At 45.1% G+C, this 20,608-nt stretch overlaps 1 protein-coding gene and 1 long non-coding RNA gene across 2 annotated transcripts in view; one reads left to right on the forward strand and one right to left on the reverse strand.

Moving 5' to 3' along the window:
- The window catches only part of LOC120397246 (ATP-dependent translocase ABCB1-like), a 56,136-nt gene extending 37,363 nt beyond the window's left edge, over positions 1-18,773 (reverse strand). Inside the window, exons 1-2 of the mRNA XM_039522956.1 lie at positions 18,537-18,773; positions 16,874-17,059 (exon numbers count right to left, since the gene is read on the reverse strand). Coding sequence (XP_039378890.1) covers positions 16,874-17,059; positions 18,537-18,773 — 423 coding nt within the window. The remainder of the gene's footprint in view (positions 1-16,873; positions 17,060-18,536) is intronic.
- On the forward strand, positions 9,119-14,462 carry LOC120398551. The gene is made up of 3 exons (XR_005594523.1): positions 9,119-9,189; positions 10,331-10,416; positions 14,163-14,462. It is a non-coding gene; the product is annotated as an uncharacterized LOC120398551 (long non-coding RNA).
- Positions 18,774-20,608: the final 1,835 nt, after the last annotated feature.

Raw genomic sequence — 20,608 nt, forward strand, 5'->3', positions numbered from 1 at the left:
TACAGCTGGACTTTAATATTGCTCAAAACCCTACACCGCAAGTCTGTTTATTTCTAGGGCCCCACACTCTCATTACCATTACATTATTTTTTGTTGTCAAGTTTATTACAGGACTCAACTTCAGTCCCCGTTATGCTAGGCATTGTACAAAACACATTGGGACAGGGACTGACTCTTCCTAAGAGTTTATAAACTCCTTGGCTTCCATAGCTCAGAAGTCTGTGTCTGTAGATTAGGAGGGGAGAAAGGTGAGAAGCACAAATACATGATTGTCCCAAACTGTGTTAATCCTAATGGAGTCAATGGGATTTTTGCCATTTCAGTGGGAACAGGAACAACTCCTGCATCCACACTAGGAGCATTTTGCTGGTGTAGTAGACTGTTTTGGCTTTACTGGCAAAGACTTTTCAAGAGTAGACCTGGCCATAGGTTTAGTTGTGGTCATGGTTGATCTCAGATGCCATAGCAATGAATGCCATCTAAGAATATAAGCAGAATTTAATAGGAAAGGCTTGACCAGAAGTTTGAAGATGTTAAGCACCCACAACTCTTATTTGAAATCTTGAGGAGTTGCTTGGGTGCTTGGCACATCAGAAAATCAGGCCATTTTACGATTACAGTAGAACCTTGATTTTATGACCACCAATCTGAAGAACAACCAGTGACAGGAATCATTTCCCCCCCGATTGGGGGGAGGAAGTAGAAAATCAGAGCATGAATGTGATCTGATGAAGAACAAGTTGACATCCCTTCACATTCTGAGGCCTTCAATGTGTTGGAAAATGTTTTGCTGTGTTTTGAAGGAGAAGGAGAAAGTGATGCAGTGCACCATGCTGCAACTCACACTGTACCTACTGCCATTTCAAGATATTCAATTTTATGAACTTTTCAATGTTATGAACTCCTCAGTCCCCAATTAGTTTGTCAAACAGAGGTTCTGCTCTTTTTGTGTGTAGAAGCCCCAGCCAAGACAGGAGCTACATTGTGCTAAGCATTGTAAATACACGTTCTTCAGCATTATTAAAATGCTTTTCCCCCCAAAATAAAATGTTGTCAAGGTTGACACAGTCCCACAGAAAGTTTAGATTTTGATGAAACGGCATTTTATGATGGGAAACTGTTCTATCAGAAAAATTTTGACCAGCTGTAATGTTAATAAGCAACTTTAAAAAGTGAAAACCAGGGAAGCAAAGGGAAAGTGAGAGGAGGAGAAAGGTAAGAGTTGGCAAATAATTCCTGCAGTAACCCAGTGAGATATAAGGGCCCCACTTATCACTTAGTAGAAGACCAGGGGAAGTCAAAGCAAATTGCATTATTTTTAAACTTCCTTTATTAGTAAAAGATGACCATAATTATTTAAAAGTTGAACAGAACTGGTAGTAGTGGACTGAAATAAATGCAATGGTAACTAGAATGGACATAAGCTTATAAATAAAGCTTCAGTATTTAACTGTCATGATCCACAACACTATAGTTTACAATAATGTCTCTACAGTATTTTGGGTCATTACTGTAGAATACTGTAGACTGTTTTGTTTATGATTTAAGGAAAGTGTGCGCTTTGGAAGGAAGAATGCCATTTCCTTTTAGGTGTTCTATTTTATAAAACCACTCAATTTTAAAAATCATCTTTGGTTAGAAATAGACAATCTTCAGGTCCAAATGTCAGACTTTGAGGCCAGAAGCGACAACCGGATCACCTAGTCTGACCTGCTGTATATCACAGGCAGGGGTGAAAGTAATTTACAGGATTTACCGGTACTGCTGGAGTCCTGAGGGGGGCGTGGCCTCATCCGGAAGAGGCATGGCCTCTCAAGATTTAAAGGCCCTGGGGAACCAGCTGTGGCTGGGAGACCCAGAGCCTTTAAATCAACCAGGGGCTCAGGGGCAAATTAAAGGGCCCGGGGCTCTGGCTGCCAGGGGGAACCCTGAGCTTTGCGGGGCTGGGGCAGGGATTTAAAGGGCCCAGAACTCCTGCTGCTGAGGGAAGCCCGGAGCCCTTTAAATCCCTGCTCCAGCCTGGTCACCAGAGCTGTTGTCGGGATTCAAAGGGCTCTGGGCTGCCCGCAGCGGCAGGGAGCTCTGAGCCCTTTAAATCTCAGCCGCGGCCAGGATTTAAAGGGCTCAGGGCTGCCCGCAGCCACGGGCAGCCCAGAGCCCTTTTAATCCCTGCCGTGGAAGTTGATGTGGTCCAGCATGGCATACTGACTCTTGCTGGTACGCCGGACCGGACCAGACCTGCTTACTTTCACCTCTGACTGTATGTATGTGTATGTGTATGAATGTGTCACAAACAATGCAGCTGCAGCCTGTCACCGACCAGCAGCGACCCCAGCAACCGGCCCCTGTGGGCTGCTGCCTGCAGAGAGCCAGCAGGTGCCGCTGGGCTGGGTCTGCCAAGGAGTAAGTAACCAAGGCAAAACCACCGCCAGCCAGGGAGGGAGCGGGGGGGAGGGAAAGTCAGGGGTGAATGAAGGACAACTGGAATAGCCTTCATGAAATATACAAGATATTTAGAGAAAGTTTTGTCAATTTCAGCCTCTGCACTCTGCAGGCAGGACAAAACAAAAAGAGATCTGAGATTGCACCCAATGTCTTAAGGACATTTCTGGTGTTTAAATCAATATATAAAGAGGGTGGATTGGAATGAAAACTACTATTTCTTTCAAAGGAGGCACAATAATTTCCTGAATATTTAGTTTTCCCCTCCAATCCCTTTGTGGTTTTGACTATGGGGGCTATTTGCTTTCCCTGTGAATCTTTAGTTGCTTTAGCAAAATTGCTTTGCCCAAAATAAACCCTAATCATCATGACACATCTTTCCACCATGTTCTCCATGTTTTTTGTGGGTTTTTTTTAAACAGTAACATTTCAAAGAGGATCTGCAAATAATTTGGACATCACAACCATGATCCTCTGCTAGGAAGGGAATGGGATAGATTTGAACTTGGAAATGGTTCCTGATTTTGATTGTGTTTAGGAGATCCTCATCCCGGTGGCAGAAAAGAACTGCCCCTGCCAGGGTCACACACACCCAACAACTGGGAGTGAAATTAACAAGGATGCCAGAAACGGCTCCTAACTCTGGGCACTGAACTGCACAGGGAACAGCTGAGCTTAAACTGTTCTTTTGCAGGCAGCAGCAGCAGGCATCTCAGCCAGTGTCCCTACTGCAAGCTAGAGCCTAGAGGAGAACCCCTGCTGGCGATGGTGGGGGAGGAATGCAGAGACTTGTGTGCAGCCTGGCTGGAGAAGGAGGAGGAGGAGGGAGGAGCCGAGAAACCAATGTGACAGTGGGTTTTCCCCTTCCACCTGCTTTTATTAGCTCTGGATTTAAGCTGTGCAGCCAAATGCTTGTATTTGTTGTGTATATTAGTATTGGAGAGATCCTCATCCCTGGGGCTGAAAAGAACTGCCCCTGCCATGGTCAAACACACCCTTCCCGACCCCCAGCTACTGTGAGTGAAATTAACAAGGATGCCAGAAACCTAGGCCTGGGGGCTGAACCATCAGGGAACAGCTGAGTTTAAACTATTCTTATGCAGGGAGCAGGCTTCTCTCTCCCTCCCTCAGTCAGTCTCCTTTTCTTACCGGTCCTCCGTACTGGCCTGTACCAGCTTACTGTCACCTCTGATCACAGGCCACCAACACCCAGGCATTAAACCCAACAACTGAAATTAGACCAAAGTATTAAATCCGTCAGGAGATTAAACTGCCACAGGAGGCATGGAGGTGCATCAGGCATGGCAAGGAATTGAGTTAATAAGATATACCCTGATGATTCTAACACAAGAACTGCACCACACGCTGCAGAGGAAGCAACCCCTCCACTCCCTGCTCACTGTCAATCTGACCTGGGGAAGATGCCTTCCCAACTCCACATATGGTGGTCAGTTAGACCCTGAGCATGTGAGCAAGAGCCAGCTGGCTAAGCACATAAGAAAATTCTCAGTAACACCTGAGAGCAGTGGCCCACCTCATCCAGTGTCCCATCTCCAGCCATGGCCATCTCTGATGCTTTAGAGGAAGGAGATAAACACCAGAATACAATGGGGGGGAAAATCCCTGCAGGTGACCAGCTGAATCCCTTAAGCATGATATTTCAGGAACATAAAACATGAACCAGAAGGGACGCTCAGGGCTGTGAAGCCAGCTCCCCTAACCAACCACATCATACAATCCCACTCAGAAATTTGTCCAGCTCGTTCTTAAAATTAAGTTGCTTGTCCCAGCAACTCCTATTGTGAGGTGTTCCAGCACTTCACTGTATTTGATTGCCCTTCCGAGAGGCAGCTGCTAATGGGAAGGGCCTAATCACTACAGTGCAGCATCAGTCAAGTTGAGTTAACTAGCATCAGTCCTAACTGGCTAGACTGGAGGGTGGTATCTGCTTAAAGGAAATACTGGTTACAGCTGGAATATACCCACTATAGCATTCATAAAAAACAAACTACACTTTGTTTTCCTGAAGTGATTGAGCTGAAAATACCCCAATGTGTGGCAACCCTCAGATTAATATATCTGCATGTGGCAATGGTAAAATAATAGATACCGTTTTTGGCTTAACACCTCCACCCCTGTCATAAGATGGAGACCTGCATGGATCCTTCTAAACTTAAATTCTAGTTTAGATCTGGTAAAAGCTGCCCCACCCAATAATGTACGTGTATTGGGACACAGTCCTTCCCAAAATCCTTGGGGATCCCAGAGCCCCAAATCCATGAAGTTCTTACACCTAGGACAAATAAACCATTCCCCCTTCTTCTCTCCCCTCCCTTTTCCTAGGAGAGATACTGATCCAACTACAGAGGATGCCTCCTCCTACACTTTCCCTGAAAATACCCAAGGAAAGATCAACCAAGTCCTTAACAAAAAAGATTTATTAAAAAATAAAAAGAAAGTAACTTGTCTCTGTAATACTAAGATGGAACAATACACAGCGTCTAACCTATAAAACTGGAAAAAATCCCCCCTCCTTTCTTTCTCAGTAAAAGCAAAGTAACAGCAAACAAAAATAAAGAATTTCCTTTAGCAAACACACAATTGCAAATGTAGAAATCAAATTATAAGACTAATCCGCCTTTTTAATTAATACTCACTATTGGATAGTAGGAACTACTCCAGAAGAACTTTGAGACATGACTGGCCTCTCTTACATCCAAAAAAAGAACGCAGAGCCAACAAGGAACACAGACAAAGGCTTCCCTCCACAGATATTTGAAATTATCCTGTACCTTGATTGGTCCTCTGGTCAGGTGTTTCTCAGGTTACTGAGCTTGTTAACCCTTTCCAGGTAAAAGAGACCTTAACCCTGATCTGTTTATTTATAACAACCCCTGATATAGTAGGCAAAGACCAGGAAGATACAATTTCTTTCTTGGGTGCCTCTCACAACAGTACCCAGACCTGGTTGGTGTTGGACAACTGTTACAGAGTTAAGAGTTTGGTGGCTAAATCCTACCTTCAGTTACAACCATGCAGCCCGTGTGGGGTTAGAGTTGTGTCACTGAGGGCAGAATTTAGCCCATTGTACCAATTCTAGTTGATAGTGTAAGCTACTACATTTTAAATAGAGACATAATTAGTACTCCCTCACCACCACAACCAACAAAAAATCTTTCTGCTCCAATATTTGTTAAAAATCAGGAGCTAAAGAGGAAACTGATGGCATGACACTCTGAAGTTTCCTAGGTCACCTCCACAATCCCAGCATTCCCCACTGTCACACGCACCTTCCCTAGCGCTAGGGCATAAAACACAAGATTTATTATGACATTTATAGTCTGCAGGTAGCAACTCAAGGCCCCAACCAGAGAACATGGCCTCATTGCACTAAATACTGTACACAGATATAATTAAAGATGGTCCTCACAAACAGCTCATCATCACAAGCTTTTCATTTAAAATGTTGATCAATACATAATGATAGATATGTAGATGTGGATACATGACTGATTTTTCACTGATAATTTTTTATATGTACTTCATTAATTTTCTGGCAATTTAGATTAAAGATGGATACTGTAGCTAAGACAATTCTGACTGACATTAACTGTTTCCCAGTTATTGGCCATCTCCTCCGGGTTGTGCTATATAAGCAGCAATGGTGGGTGTCCATGGCGTATTGCAGGGCCTAAATTTCAGCCTGGGAACAGCTCTGGGTTGATGCCCCAGTTATGGTATAAGATTCTTCCCCTTTTAGCCCAACCCCTGCCTCCGTCACCTGTGTTAAACCAGTTCACTCAGGCTCTGCACACATGAGGATGATCTCACCCATTAATTCTTTCTTCCTTGATCACTTACAGGTATTTGGATAATTTAGAGACTTTCAGGAGTTCCTAGTTCACATCTGATTTAGTTCACATTGAAATTCACTTCTGCGTAAGGAAGAAAAAGAAAGAAATGACATTCTAATTGCCTCCTGAAAAGTTTGTACATCTGCTCTAGGCGCCCTAGGAGAAATTTAATTAAGTGCAAAGAATCTGGCAGATCTCTCAGATTACCTCTTACTCAAAAGGGGCAGGGCATAGTCTTGTGGCTTTTTTAGGTCAATGTAGTTTATCTGTTACTATAAAAGGGGAGAAGAGGAAACACCCTGTCAGTGGTGAGAAAATAAGGTCTTTACCTGACTGTACAGCATGCCTGAACGGAGCAATGGGTAGGTGCAGCACCATATACTGGGAGATCATATGTTTTATATTTCCTCTAAAGATGACCTGCCAAATTCACATAGGGGCTGTGCCTCGGCATGGACTCCAATTTCCCCAGCCTATTCCTAATAATCCCACAAATCCACCAATCCACACCAAATCCTGTGTGTGAAAGTGGGAGGTTGCAGCAATAGAAAACAGCACTGGTAAAGGTGCCAAAAATGAGAGTTCCTATTAGGCAGAGTGTGTGACCACCGGGGGTGGCTGTGATGAACCGACTCAAAACATCCCTTCAGCAGCCTCCACCAGCATGGCTCCTATGGAACCTCTAGCAAACTTTAAAGTTCCCATTCTGCAGCAAGAGTTATAACCCTGGAGTGGGTGAGAAATGGTCCCCAGGGTAACTCCCTCCTGGGGCAACAGCAAGGTTGAATCTGGACCCACATCAAGAAGGAAGCAGAAAGTTAACTCTTCAGCAGTATTAGACCAGGCTAGCTGATCATATTGGTATGACGAGTGTGCATTGCCAAAAGAAGCACATACCTAGGCCTTGTCTACAATTAAAAGTTTTGTCACTTTAACTGTGTGAGCATAGTTAAAGCAGCAAAAGTGCCCTAGTACTGACATAGATATAGGGTGCATAAACCAGTATAACTCATTCTGATTTGGGGAACCAAAATAAGCTATGCCAGGATTAAATGCTTTACAGTGGTACAAGTGCAATGCTTTTTCCTTACATACTTGAAAAATGTCTTACCAGTGATCTTTTTATTTTGGCTCTATACAATAAATATATATGGTCCCCAATAGTGTAATAATTGATCACCTCAACAAAATCTTTAATGTATTTCTCCCAACAATATTTTTGTGAGGTAAAGAAAGACTATTACCCCCATTTTACAAATGGGGAATTGAGACAGACTAAAGATCCAGGAAGCCTTTGACAGAGCAAGGAATTGAACCTGGGTTTTTCATAGGCTAAACTAGCACACTAGCCAGTAGTCTACCCTTCCTCTCTAGCAGCTTCTCCGTGCTCGGGTGTCTAAATGGCCCTGGCCAGTCCTCAGCTCCTTCAGGGTCTGTGGCAGCCTCCCAGTTTGGAAGCTTGCAGGAACCGTCTGGCTCCACCACCAGCTGGGCCTCAACTGAGTTTTCCGGCCCACCTTTTGTACTTCCTGTCACGCCCACTGACTTCCGGCTGGAGGGTTGAGCGTGGAGTGACTCTGCCCACCAGGGTTCAGCGCGAGGCCCCTCCCCATCTGGGTCTGTGGGTGGCTAATCCTCCTCCTCGGTCAGTTGAGAGTGATATGTTTTTGTTTTAGGATATAAATGGTACAAGACTTCCACTTCAGAAAATTTGTTGTAAATCTAATAACAGCTGTTTTTGCACTGCCATGGACCTCCTAGAGAGACTGAATAATTTTGAAAAATTAAGAACCTCAGCAAAAGGAATAGATCTGCAATTTTGAACAGTGCTTCAGAAAAGCTGCAAAATTAAACTGAATTTATCTAGTTCGTTGGAATTAGTAGCAAGCAATATTCCTGCTTATGAAAAAATGAAATCATCTGAAAGCAAATGGAAGGAGTTATGTGAGGAAGCTGAAAACATAGCCAAGGAACCTGAAATTGCCTTTTCCCCTCAGGCAGTAGCAAAAGTTGACCTCAGCACTGCAAACCAGCAAGGCCACAAAGAACAAACAAAATATACTCCAAGCTGGCACAGCTCTTTGTTTCTGGCACACAGGATCAGTTGTCTGCATATAATGTTCTGAAGAGCGGTCAACAAAATATAAAAACCGGTTTCTACTATCCTGTGCTGGATGAATTCTTGCTGAGCTTGGCAGATGATTCACCTCTAACTCTAGTTAGTTGTCTGATTTTTTTACATTTTATACTTCAAAAAAATCCAAGCATTTATAGTGGCCTAAGTGGCTCCTGGGCCCTTGCTCAAAGTTGGGCTCCCCCACCTCCACTGAAATCTGAAATGTCACCCCTGCAGCAGATTGCCACTTCAGTAAAAATTGCTTAGAATGGAGTTAATAGTGCCAACACTGACACGGTCGGTAAAGCTGTATTCTAGTCTAAAATCTGGAATATTGATAAAATATATGTTCTGAAAAAGAACTAATTTGACAACAGTTAACCACATATGAACAAAAAGACTATACTTCCACTACAGTCAATTCAATTTTTAATCTTTCCAGAATAAAAATCAGTTTTTGTAGGGTGACCAGATGCCCCAATTTTATGGGGACACTCTCGATTTTTGGGTCTTTTTCTTATAGAGGCTCCTATTACCCACCACTGCCTGTCCCAACTTTTCACATTTGCTATCTGGTCACCCTAGTTTTATTTGGGAATACTACTGCACTTCCAGAATGGAGTAACTATTCCAGAATAAGGTGATTTTTATTCTAGAATGCAGTGTTCACGCAGGGAACTGTTCCGGAATAGCTATTGCAGAACAGCTTATTCCCATCAATTACTCCACCCTGACAAACAAGCCCTCAGGCAAACTGAGTAAGGGTTGTACAACCAGGTGCTTAATGATCATCCTTGAAATAATAACACGATGTACTTGCAGTTTCCTCTATGGTGTAGGTTTCATATAATATCAATATTTTTATTGTAAATAATGAGTGAATGAGACCATTGACTGTGGTATTTAACAAAGAAAATAGAAGTGGGTAGAGACCTTAGGAGTCATTCTTGAAAGTTTGGGTTTTTCTTTGAATGAATCAGCCCCAAAATAATATAGTATGTTGAAAGTCCAAAAGAGAAAGAATAAGAGGAGCGTTCACAAAATCTCATTGAAAAATGGCTCAGGACTGTATTATTCTTAGTTATTTTGGATTCTACCTTACACCCAATAAGGGAGGCACAATCAGGGCCGCCCAGAGGATTCGGGGCCCGGGGTCTTCGGCGGTGGGGCCCTTCCGTTCCGGGACCCGCCGCCAGTGCCCGAAGACCCGCGGCGGGAGCCCCGCCGCGGGTCTTCGGGGCACTTCGGCGGCGGGTCCCGGAACAGATGGGGCCCCCCGCCGCCGAAGACTGGGCTGTGCTTTGGCGGCGGCGGCGGCGGCGGCGGCGGGTCCCTTCTCCCCCGCGGCCCCGGCTTCGCCCGCCCGCCCTCCCAGCCGCGGCCCCGGCCCGGCTTCGCCCGCTCGCCCCGCGGCCCCGGCTTCTCCCGCCCGCCCAGCCCCGGCCCCTCCCGGCCGCGGCCCCGGCTTCGCCGCCCTCCCGGCCGCGGCCGCCCGGCCCCTTACCGAGCGTCGCCGGCGGGGCCTGAGCTCCGTCCGCTCAGAGCCGCGTGGTGAGGGGGCGGGGCTGTGAACTCCACGCCGAGCGGAGGCAGCTGCCCCGCCCCCTCCCCACGCCGCTCTGAGCGGGGCGGGGCTCAGGCCCCGTTGGAGCTCCCAGCCCCGCCCCCTCACCACACGGATCGGGTCGGGGCTCAGGGGCTCGGCCGGTGTCTCGGCGCTTGATGCGCCGAGGCTCCAGGAGAGGGCCGGAGGCGGGAGCCTCCGCTCTTCTCTTGGGGGCCCCTGCGGAGCCGGGGGCCCGGGGCAAATTGCCCCCTTTGCCCCCCCCCCCCCCCCGGGCGGCCCTGGGCACAATTGGGACCAAAATACCTATGTCTTTCATTGTTACATGAAGTTACAGGTCCATTTCTACTGCAGTGCCCCAGAATTCAACATTCAGAGACATCACAGCTACCAGCACTTCTAAGGCTGCAAGAGAATGGATCCACCTTGCAGGTGCTAAGGTAAGATGACGATTTTAAAAAATATTTTTTAAAACCTATTATTTGCATCTGGATATTTTTCTTCATATGTCAAAACATGTTTTAAAAATCTGACACTGGTGTACAGCAGAGAGTAGCAGCTCTAAAAGTGTGGTGACTGTCTATTCGGTGAATGTGATACACTCTACAATTTGCAAGGTGAATTTACATTCGGAGAAGTCACTTGGTTTATTCAGTCAATGCTCCCACAAATTCAAAGAGAGATTATTACAAATTCCGAAACCTGTTAACCATTTGGAAGCATGGTAACCAGACTCCTGGTGTGGATCTCCTGCCAGAGGTGAGAAGCCCGGGCTCTCAGCCCCACAGTGCCCTCTTCAGTCGGTGGAAGTGCTCCTGGTAAGGACATGCAGCTTTGACAGAAGGAAGGTAGTGTGGACATCAGCCACCACAGTAATTACTTCAGTGGCTGTAAGGCCTGGTCTACACTCCACGTTTATACCGAATTTAGCAGCATTAAACCGAATTTACCCTGCACCCGTCCATACAACGTAGCCCTTTATATTGATATAAAGGATTCTTAATACCGTTATCTGTAATCCTCCCCAACGAGGGGAGTAGCGCTGAAATTGGTATTGCCATGTTGGATTAGGGTAAGCATGGCCAAAATTCGACGGTATTGGCCTCCAGGCACTATCCTACAGTGCACCATTGTGACCGCTCTGGACAGCAATCTGAACTTGGATGCACTGGCCGGGTAGACAGGAAAAGCCCGCGAACTTTTGAATTTCATTTTTGTTTGCCCAGCGTGGAGCGCCAATCAGCACGGGTGACCGTGCAGTCCCAAATCCAAAAAGAGCTCCAGCACGGACCGTACGGGAGATACTGGATCTGATTGCTGTATGGGGAGACAAATCTGTTCTATCAAAGCTCCGTTCCAGAAGATGAAATGCCAAAGCATTTGAAAAAATCTCCAGGCTATGATAGACAGAGGCCACAGCAGGGACTCAACACAGTGCGGCGTGACAAGCGTACGGAAAGCCAAAGAATCAAATGGACGCTCATGGAGGGAGGGAGGGGGAACTGAGGACTCGAGCTATCCCACAGTTCCTACAGTCTCCAAAAAGCAGTTGCATTCTTGGCTGAGCTCCCAATGCCTGAAGGGTCAAAAACATTGTCCCGGGTGGTTCAGAGTATATGTCGTCAATTTACCCCCCTCCCTCCCCGTGAAAGAAAAGGGAAACAATCGTTTCTCGCCTTTTTTCAATGTCACCGCATGTCTACTGGATGCTGCTGGTAGACGGGGTGCTGCAGCGCTAAACAGCAGCATCCCCTCCCCTCCCTGATGTCAGATGGTCCAATAGGACTGATAACCGTCGTCATCATCCCATGAGTGCACCTGGCTGGCCTCGTTGAGGTTGGCCAGGGGCACCTGGGCAAAAATGGGAATGACTCCCAGTCATTCCTTTCTTTAAGCTTTGTCTCCTGGAGATTCTGTCCTGGCTGGAATACCATAGCAGCTGGAGGCTGCGCTCCTCTCCCCCCGCCCCCTTTCATGTCTAATGGGAGATTTTGTCCTACCTGGACTATCATAGCAGTGGGAGGCTGCACTCCTCTCCCCCTCCACCCTTTAATGAGTAATGGAGATTCTGTCCTGCCTGGACTATCATAGCAGACACATGTCCATACATTCAACTAAACTAAACTGAGTCCTCCCTACAGAAACCAGGACTGTTCATGTGAGAGACAAGTCAAATTGAACAATGTTAATGTTTAATGTAATATGTCTTTAGTATTCTATAAATACATTAGGAGTAAGAGGAACACACAGGAAAGTGTAGGTCCACTGCTTAGCAGGGAAGGAGAGTTAATAACAGATGACCTCAAGAAGCCTTGAGAAGTTTAATGCCTGTTTTGCTTCAGTCTTCACTAAAAAGGGTAACTGTGACCAGAGGCTTAACATAATTAATATTAACAACCGGGGGGAAGGAACACAAGCCAGAATAGTGAAAGAACAGGTTAAAGACTATTTAGAGAGGTCAGATGTATTCAAGACAGCAGAGCCTGATGAAATTCACCCTAGGATATACTTAAGGGACTAACTGAAGCATCTAGGAACCCTGAGCAATGTCTTCAAGAACTCATGGACAATGGGTGAGTTCCTAGAGGGCTGGAGAGGGCAAACATAGTACCTAGCTCTAAAAGGGAACAAAGAGGACCTGGAGAATTACAGATCAGTGACCCTAACTTTGATACCTAGAAAAATACTAGAACAAATTATTTAACAATCACTTTGTAAGCATCTGGAAGATAATAGGGTGATAAGTAATAGTCTGCATGGATTTACTAAGAGAACAATCATATCAGGCCAACCTAATTTTCTTTTTTGACAAGATTACTGGCCTACTGAATAGGAGGAAGCAGTAAATATAATTAATCTTGATTATAGTAAGGCTTTTGACACTGTCCCATATGACAGTCTGATAAGCAAACTAGGGAAATGTGGGCTCTATGACATTACTATAAGGCAGATGCGGAATTGATTGAAAAAAAACAAACTCAAAAAGTAATTATCAATGGTTCACAGTCAAACTGAGAGGATTTATCTAACACATGAGAGGATTTATCTGTACTGGGGTCAGTACAATTCAACATTTTAGTTAACAACATGGATAATGGAATGGAGAGTATGCTTATAACATTTGTGAATGACACCAAGCTGAGAAGGGTTGCAAGCACTTTGAAGGACAAGATAAGAATTCAAAACGACCTTGACAAATTGGAGAACTGATCTGAAATCAACAAGATGAAATTCAATAAAGACAAGTGGAAAGTCACTTACAAAGGAAAAATCAAATATACAACTCCACAATGTAAAGGCAGCCATACTACGGAAAAGGGTCTGAGAGTTATAGTGGATCACAAATTGAATATGAGCCAACAATTTCTTCCAGTTAGGAAAAAAAACCACACAGTTTCTTGCAGCCCCAGAGCCCCCATGGAGTCAGCGCCTATGATCGGCTGTGACTACTAGAGACTATGGATGGTTTAGTGACTAGGAACTCTACCTGGGATTTAGAAGACCTGGGTTTAAGTCCCTGCTCTGTTACAGACTTCCTGTGTGATCTTGGGCCCGGCACTTGGCCTCTCTGTGTCACAGGTCCCCACTTATAAAATGCAGATAACAACACCTCCCTACCTCACAGAGGTTGTGATGCTAAGCACTGCAGTCTTTACACACTGATATAATAATCTTGGAACAAAGTATGTCTTGTGAGATCATTTGAAAGCTAATTAATCCTGATCATTAACATTCTTGTGTGATGTGTGTCTGCAATGTGTATTAAGAGTTATGAATATATGCTGGAATTATGGTTAAAGTGTGTCAGGGGAGTTTACAGCAAGACAGCAGAGGGAGGAGATGGCAGGAAATAGAACAATTTGCATTTCAGCAAACACAATTGAGGGAAGAACGAGCTCCATGTTGCCTTCCTCACAACCTGAACAAACTTCACTTTGAGGGGTAACCTTCACAAGAATCCATTTTAAAGGTTTGCTGGTGTAGAAACATAGGCGGTGGAACCTCAAGTAATAAGCAATTGAATCAATGGCTTGTATACAATATTACTGTATTATAAGACTGTATAGACTAAGGTCTTTTCTGAAAGCTAGTGACACACTAGTGATAATATCATTATGAAATGTATCTATTACCGCTATCTAAGGACATATGGATACTTAATGATGTTATGTTTTAAATTCTGCAGGCAAACAGGGAGAAACAGTTTCCCTCCCATACAGGAGAGGAGGCAACTATTTACCTGTCTCCTGTGTAAATTAAGCATGCTGGAATCAAAACAATGGAAACTCCAGTTACATATAGGGGGATGGGAAGCCCATAGGAAGCAAAGAACAACATGAGGTCATCCTGCTTCTTGAAACAAAGTCACTGAACTTTGGAAGATATGAGCATAGAAAGAAGCCTTCTTTGGCATCCATCACTAGACACACAAAGGAACCGAGCTCTTGCAAGCTAAGAAAGAGGGGTCCTTCAACCAAGGGTGGGGAGGGGGTGAAGTCTTTGGAACTGAATATAGATGAGAAACCTGCTTTGGCAAAGATCTTTCAGCCTAAGAAGACAAGGAAAGCCAGCACCTTGTACTTTTGTGGAAGGTCCTGATTGAAGGAAAGTCAGCCATGGCTGGGAAGAAGAATGAGAAACCATCTTGAACAAAGCCTGTAACTTGCTAGATTACGGTTTAGACTTTTAGAAGCATGTTTTCACTTTGATTTGCTGCTAACCCTTTCTAACTTTATTCCTTTTAGTTGGCATTGGCATTTAGGCTGCTGGAAGTCTGAGTGGGGCTGTGGGATGGTAGACAGGGTGCTGGGGTCAGAGCTGATGAGTTAGGGTTGCCTAGTGCACAGACACTTCAGGGTGTGACCTGCATGCTTGTAGGCTGGTTGTGAGCATCCCAGGATGGGAACTACAGTAGCAAAACACTATAAGGTACCCAGGGTTGTAGGACACATGGTGACAACCTCTCTCTGGTCAGCATAGCACCCCAGATTCCATCTCAGAGGTGGTGTGAAGATAAATAAATTAAAGTTTGTGAAGCAATCAGGTACTATGGTAATGTGGGTCCTATAAGCATCTTAGACTATTGTGATTAATAATATAAAATAACTTGCCTCTACAGCTACTTTGTACTTCCCTGTTTGTCTATTTAGTCATCTGGCGATATTGTCAGACTGTGCTCTCTGGGGCAGGGCGTCTCTGTGTTATTTGTTAGTACAATGGGGCCCTCATCCTCTCGGAGGTCCATAGTCTTTACCATGATAGAAATAGTAAATAATAACAGGAACCAATGAAATTTTTTTTAGTAGCTCATCAGACTACTGGAGTCTATACATGGCTCATTTGATGGGGTTAATTTGGCCTCGGCTCTCCAGTGAGGTAGCAATACTTTTTGGATGGGGAAACTGAAGCACAGAGGTTAATGGATTTTGTGGGCATTACACAACATAGCAGTAGTCCTTTCCTCACCTTCACTCAGCTTTTTTTTTTTAAATGTATCCCAAACATTGACATAAAACGACATGCATCACAGTTTTTCAGTGTCCTTTGGTGTGTCAGATACACTGTTCTCGGCTTTTCAAAACTACCTTATCTTACCAACCACTTCCAGAAATCAAAAGCATTATCTGAATTACTGCCAGATGTTGCCTTGAATATTTATAGGTTCATGTTAAATATTTTCAGCAGGTAAAAAACCCATCCACTAGGAATGGGTGTGTTGAAGGACCCATCTTTCTTAGCTTGCAAGAGCTCGGTTCCCTTGTGTATTTAGTGATGGATGCCAAAGATGGTTTCTGTCTATGCTCATATCTTCCAAAGTTCAATGGGAATGGCAGGGGTATAGTTCAGTGGTTTGAGCATTGGCCTCCTAAACCCAGGGTTTTGGGCTCAATCCTTGAGGGCCCTTTAGGGATCTGGGGCAAAAATCTGTCTGGGGATTGGTCCTGCTTTGAGCAGTAGGTTGGACTAGATGACTTCCTGAGGTCCCTCCAACCCTGATATTCTGTGATTAACCACGAGATCTTGCATGATCTGAAAAATAAAAAGGAGTCATATAAAAAATGGAAACTAGGACAGATTACAAAGGATGAATATAGGCAAACAACATAGGAATGCAGGGGCAAGGTTAGAAAGACAAAAGCACAAAATGAGCTCAAACTAGCTATGGGAATAAAGGGAAACAAGAAATCTTTTTGTCAATACATTAGAAGCAAGAGGAAGACCAAGGACAGGGTAGGGCCACTGCTTAGTGAGGAGAGAGAAACAGTAACATGAAACTTAGAAATGGCAGAGATGCTTAATGACTTCTTTGTTTCGGTCTTCACCGAGAAGTCTGAAGGAATGCCTAACATAGTGAATGCTTATGGGAAGGGGGTAGATTTAGAAGATAAAATAAAAAAAGAACAATTAACCAACACGCCCCAAAGGATTTTACCAATAGGATTAAGTAACACTAAAGCTGTGAGACAACGAAGAAATTAATGTCTCTGCTCTGTTTTTACTATGTGTTTTAAACCTGCAGACATCTCAGTAAGGATGCACCTCATTCAAGGGTGGCCTAGCCATTTCGCCGCCCAAGCACGGCGGCACACCGCGGCGGCGCTGTGCCGGGTCGCTGGTCCCATGAGTCTGGTGGACCTCCCGCAGGCACGCCTGCGGATGCTCCACTGGAGCCGTGGGACCAGCGGACCCTCCGCAAGCATGCCTGTGGGAGGTCCACCGGAGCCTCCTGCCGCCCTTCCGGCGACCGGCAGAGCGCCCCCACGGCATGCCGCCCCAAGCATGTGCTTGGCATGCTGGGGCCTTGAGCCGCCTGACCTCATTAATATTAGTTATCTGTGGGTTGTGTGTGTATTTATATAAATAGATTAGTTTGTCACATTAATGTTAATGAGAAACTTGTGCATTTACAAGTGCATAGTAATGTCCTTCCTTTGCCAGCAGCTGGCTGTGAGTCCCTTGTTCCACTACTTTTCCATTATGAATCACTGCTATGACATCAGCGTTTTGGACGGTCGTCAAGCGGTGAGCAATAATAATGCAGGTTCGACCCTTCCTGGCATCGTCCAAGGCTTTCTGGACAATCTGCAGACAGATGCAGTGAAAAACGTGTTATTACTTGGAGAATCTTCCTTTCATAGGTAACACCTTTGCCTTTATAGTTCACATTATCACTTGGGTGTTCCTCACTGGGGTTTAGGAGTCAGGACTTCCCATGCATGAAGGAGGCCTCAAACACAGGAGCCTGATATTACAACCTTTATTTGTGTGAGTAATTCCACTGAAGTCATTGAGACTACTCTCATGAACAAAGGCTAGCAGAATGAGGTCCATAAGGATCTAGTTTGGACCAACATAACTAATTTGCAGAGGTGTAATGAATTGTCTGTGATAGCGGCTGCTTACCAAATGTGTGTGTTATATTTGATACTGCATGCTGTCTGTTTCCAACTACACGCCAAATTTAGAAAAACTAATAACCTCTATCCTCCCCACCATTTGCACTTGTCCAAGTGTTTGTCAGTTAGACATGCACAGTACTTAGATCAGTTTGGAGAAAGCAGACCAGCCAAATACATAGACATGACTAAAACTTGCATGTTCATTGATAGTACCAGCAATGCCAGACACTTCTTGTTAGCCATAAAAATCCAAAATTCAGGATCCTGACATCTGGCTCACAACTGGATGGTGGTTTGCATCGCCATCCAAATGAACAGTTTATTCGTCCCTATGGAGTCTGCCCCCTCTCCTGGAGATGGTGGATGCAGTGAGGAAGCTCAGCCAGCTGAGCAGCAGAGGATAGCTTAATTACTCTCTCTTCCCTTCACAACATCTCCTGAGAGGTAGGAGGTGTTGCTGAAGCCTTTTTTCCAAGCCAGCTGCTCCTGCATGTCACCTCTTACCCTCTGAATGCAGATGGATCAAAGGACTGGGAAGCGGACAGAGGCTTCTTCATTGTTCCATTCTGTCCTGACAGCCAGCAGTTCTACTAGCAGAGTGGATCCCTCTCGGTTTCTGTAGCAACACCTGTTCACCCAGACAGAGCAGGAAATAGTGCAGAAAGAGACCCACTTTGCTGCTAGTGCTGCTGGCTGAAGGAAAGAGGAAGGAGCTGGTGACTTGCCTTACAAGGCCTCCTCTAGTAGATCGCAGTCAACTGTTTGAAGACACCTGTCTCAAACTCAAAGTTGCTAATTATGAATGGGATTTTCCAAAGTGCTCAGCATTGGTCTAACTGTGAACCCATTAAAAAAAAGTCCCATTGACTTCATAACTGACTTTGAAGGAACTTAGGCAGGCCAAAAATGAGGAGTTCTGAAAATCCCACTTTCTCTCCAGCCCCAAGTGTTGCTGACTACCATCAGCTCCCAATTTAGACACCAGGAGTTGAAGGCACTCTACACCTTGCAAAAGTAGGCCGTAGACAGAGAGGGAGCTAAGGGTTGTTCTGTGGAACTTTCAAAATTGTATTGTACATGGAGCGCCTGTGTTCTTGCAGTGAAGAATTCGAACCAGGTATTTTGTGTATATTACAAATGGTAGAATGCATATTACTAACCTTTTCGCTTTCCGTGTCAAGAGCAGATGTGGCTTCATCCAGAAGCAGAACTGCTGGCTTACGAACTAGAGCACGAGCAATTGCTATTCTTTGTTTCTGACCTCCAGAAAGTTGTGCTCCTTTGTCACCCACTCGGGTATTATACTTCTGTATAAGTAAATATTCATTGTCAAGGAAAGTTAGAAACAGTAAGTTATATTTTAATAGCAGATAATGTAATATATTAAGCATTTCCATTATGAAGGAAAAATAATAATGTAATTGTTTTAATAAAAAATAAGATGTTATAATTTTTTATTAGCGTTTGAATCAAAATGCTTTTCTATAGCTACACGTATTGATAACTGCTCTGTAAAGAAAATTCATTTCAGCATTAGAAAGATTAACTCCCAAGTGGTGCAGCCACTGATGTGTCTAGTCAAAGACACCTGTACTTAAAACATATAGATTTCAAGAGACTTTTATAATTTCAAGGTCCTTGAGACCAATACTCAGGAGGTGATCATTTATTTCTTATACATCCAAAACTTTCTTCTAAGTACATTTTCAAAAAACTAGGTGGTAATGAAAAAAAAATTGTTTTTTTTAATTTTCAATTGTCATTTTCAATTCCATGCAATTCTACAGGAAGCCCGATTTCCTTGGGTTTTTCCAAGGTCTTTCTCCACTTTAAGAACTAAGTCCATGGCAAAAACGGTTTCTTACCTTCTGTAACTGTTGTTCTTCAAGGAGTGTTGCTCATATCAATTCCAGTTAGGTGACTCCCAAGCCTTAACTCAAAGGTGGGGTCGGAGTCGCAGATTGAGGCTCGCTCTGCCAAAGGCTGCATCGTCCTGAGATGGCATTGTGGGGCGTGAAGGTGTGAACGGAGGCCCAGGTGGTGGCTCTGCAGATTTCCTGGAGCATAATGTGAGCTGTGAAAAGGAGCTGATGACACCTGAGCCCTCGTGGAGTGAGCGTGACAGCAGGTGGAGGGACATTTGCCAAGTTAGAGCAAGCACGGATACAGCGGTGATCCAAGAAGTAATTGGCTGAGAGGAAACCGGAGTGCCTTTCATCCGCCTCCATGATGGTGACAAATAACTGAGTTGTTTTACGGAAGGGCTTTGTTTGGTCTATAGAGTGCCCTTCTAACATCCAGGAATGGAGATGCTGTTCTCGGAGATCACTGGCATGGCGGTTTGGGAGTAGAAGATATCCTGGCTTACATGGAAGTGGAGACACCACTTTTGGCAGAAAGGCCAGGATGAGGCCTTAGTTGAACCTTATCTTTTGAGAAATGGTATATGGACAGATCACAGGTGAGAGCCCGTAGTTCAGACACTTGGACGTGCGGAAGTGATGGCCACTAGGAAGGCGACTTTCCAGGAGAGATAGAGAAGTGAACAGGTGGCCAGTGGCTCGGAAAGAGAGCCCATAAGGTAGGAGAGGACCAAGTTCAGGTAAATTATGCAGGCAACAGGTGGCTTCACTGGAGGATGAATTTTTCCCAGGCGTTTGAGGGAAACATCGCCACGGCACGGGTGTGTAAACACAGAGCGCCCTGCCGTCGCCTGGGTGGAATGCAGGAGATGGCTGCGAGGTGAACATGGGGATCCAAAAGCTGGGGTGCTGGTCCTTTAAGAACATCAGGTAGTCCAAAATGCAAGGGATTGAGCCTGGAGCGGAAGCACCTGTCTCCTGAAGCGCAGCTGGAAAACCTCTTCCACTTAGCCTCAAACCAGGTAAGTCCCTAGTGGAAGCAGCTTGTGGCTTTCGAGGCACCGCCTCACTGAGTTCCTAACAGGCACGTTTGGCCTGGTTCAGCCATGGATCCTCAGGCCGCTGAGGTGGAGCAGCGGAAGAGTTCAGGTGCAGGAGATGGCGGTGGTTTTCTGGGAATGGTCAGGGGTTGAGGAAGGCGTAGGGAGCTCGAACCCAGCAAGTCCAGCAGGATCAAGTAACCAACACTGGCGCAGCCAGGCAGAGGCTCTGACATGACATCCGCCCTGTCCCAGCGGACTTTTTGAGGCGCACCTTAGCGAACAGCGGGAGAGCGGTGGGAAGGCATAAAACAACTGGCTCAACCGTGA

Source organism: Mauremys reevesii, linkage group 2 (assembly GCF_016161935.1).
Source record: "Mauremys reevesii isolate NIE-2019 linkage group 2, ASM1616193v1, whole genome shotgun sequence".
In the NCBI taxonomy this organism is placed as follows: Eukaryota; Metazoa; Chordata; order Testudines; family Geoemydidae; genus Mauremys; species Mauremys reevesii.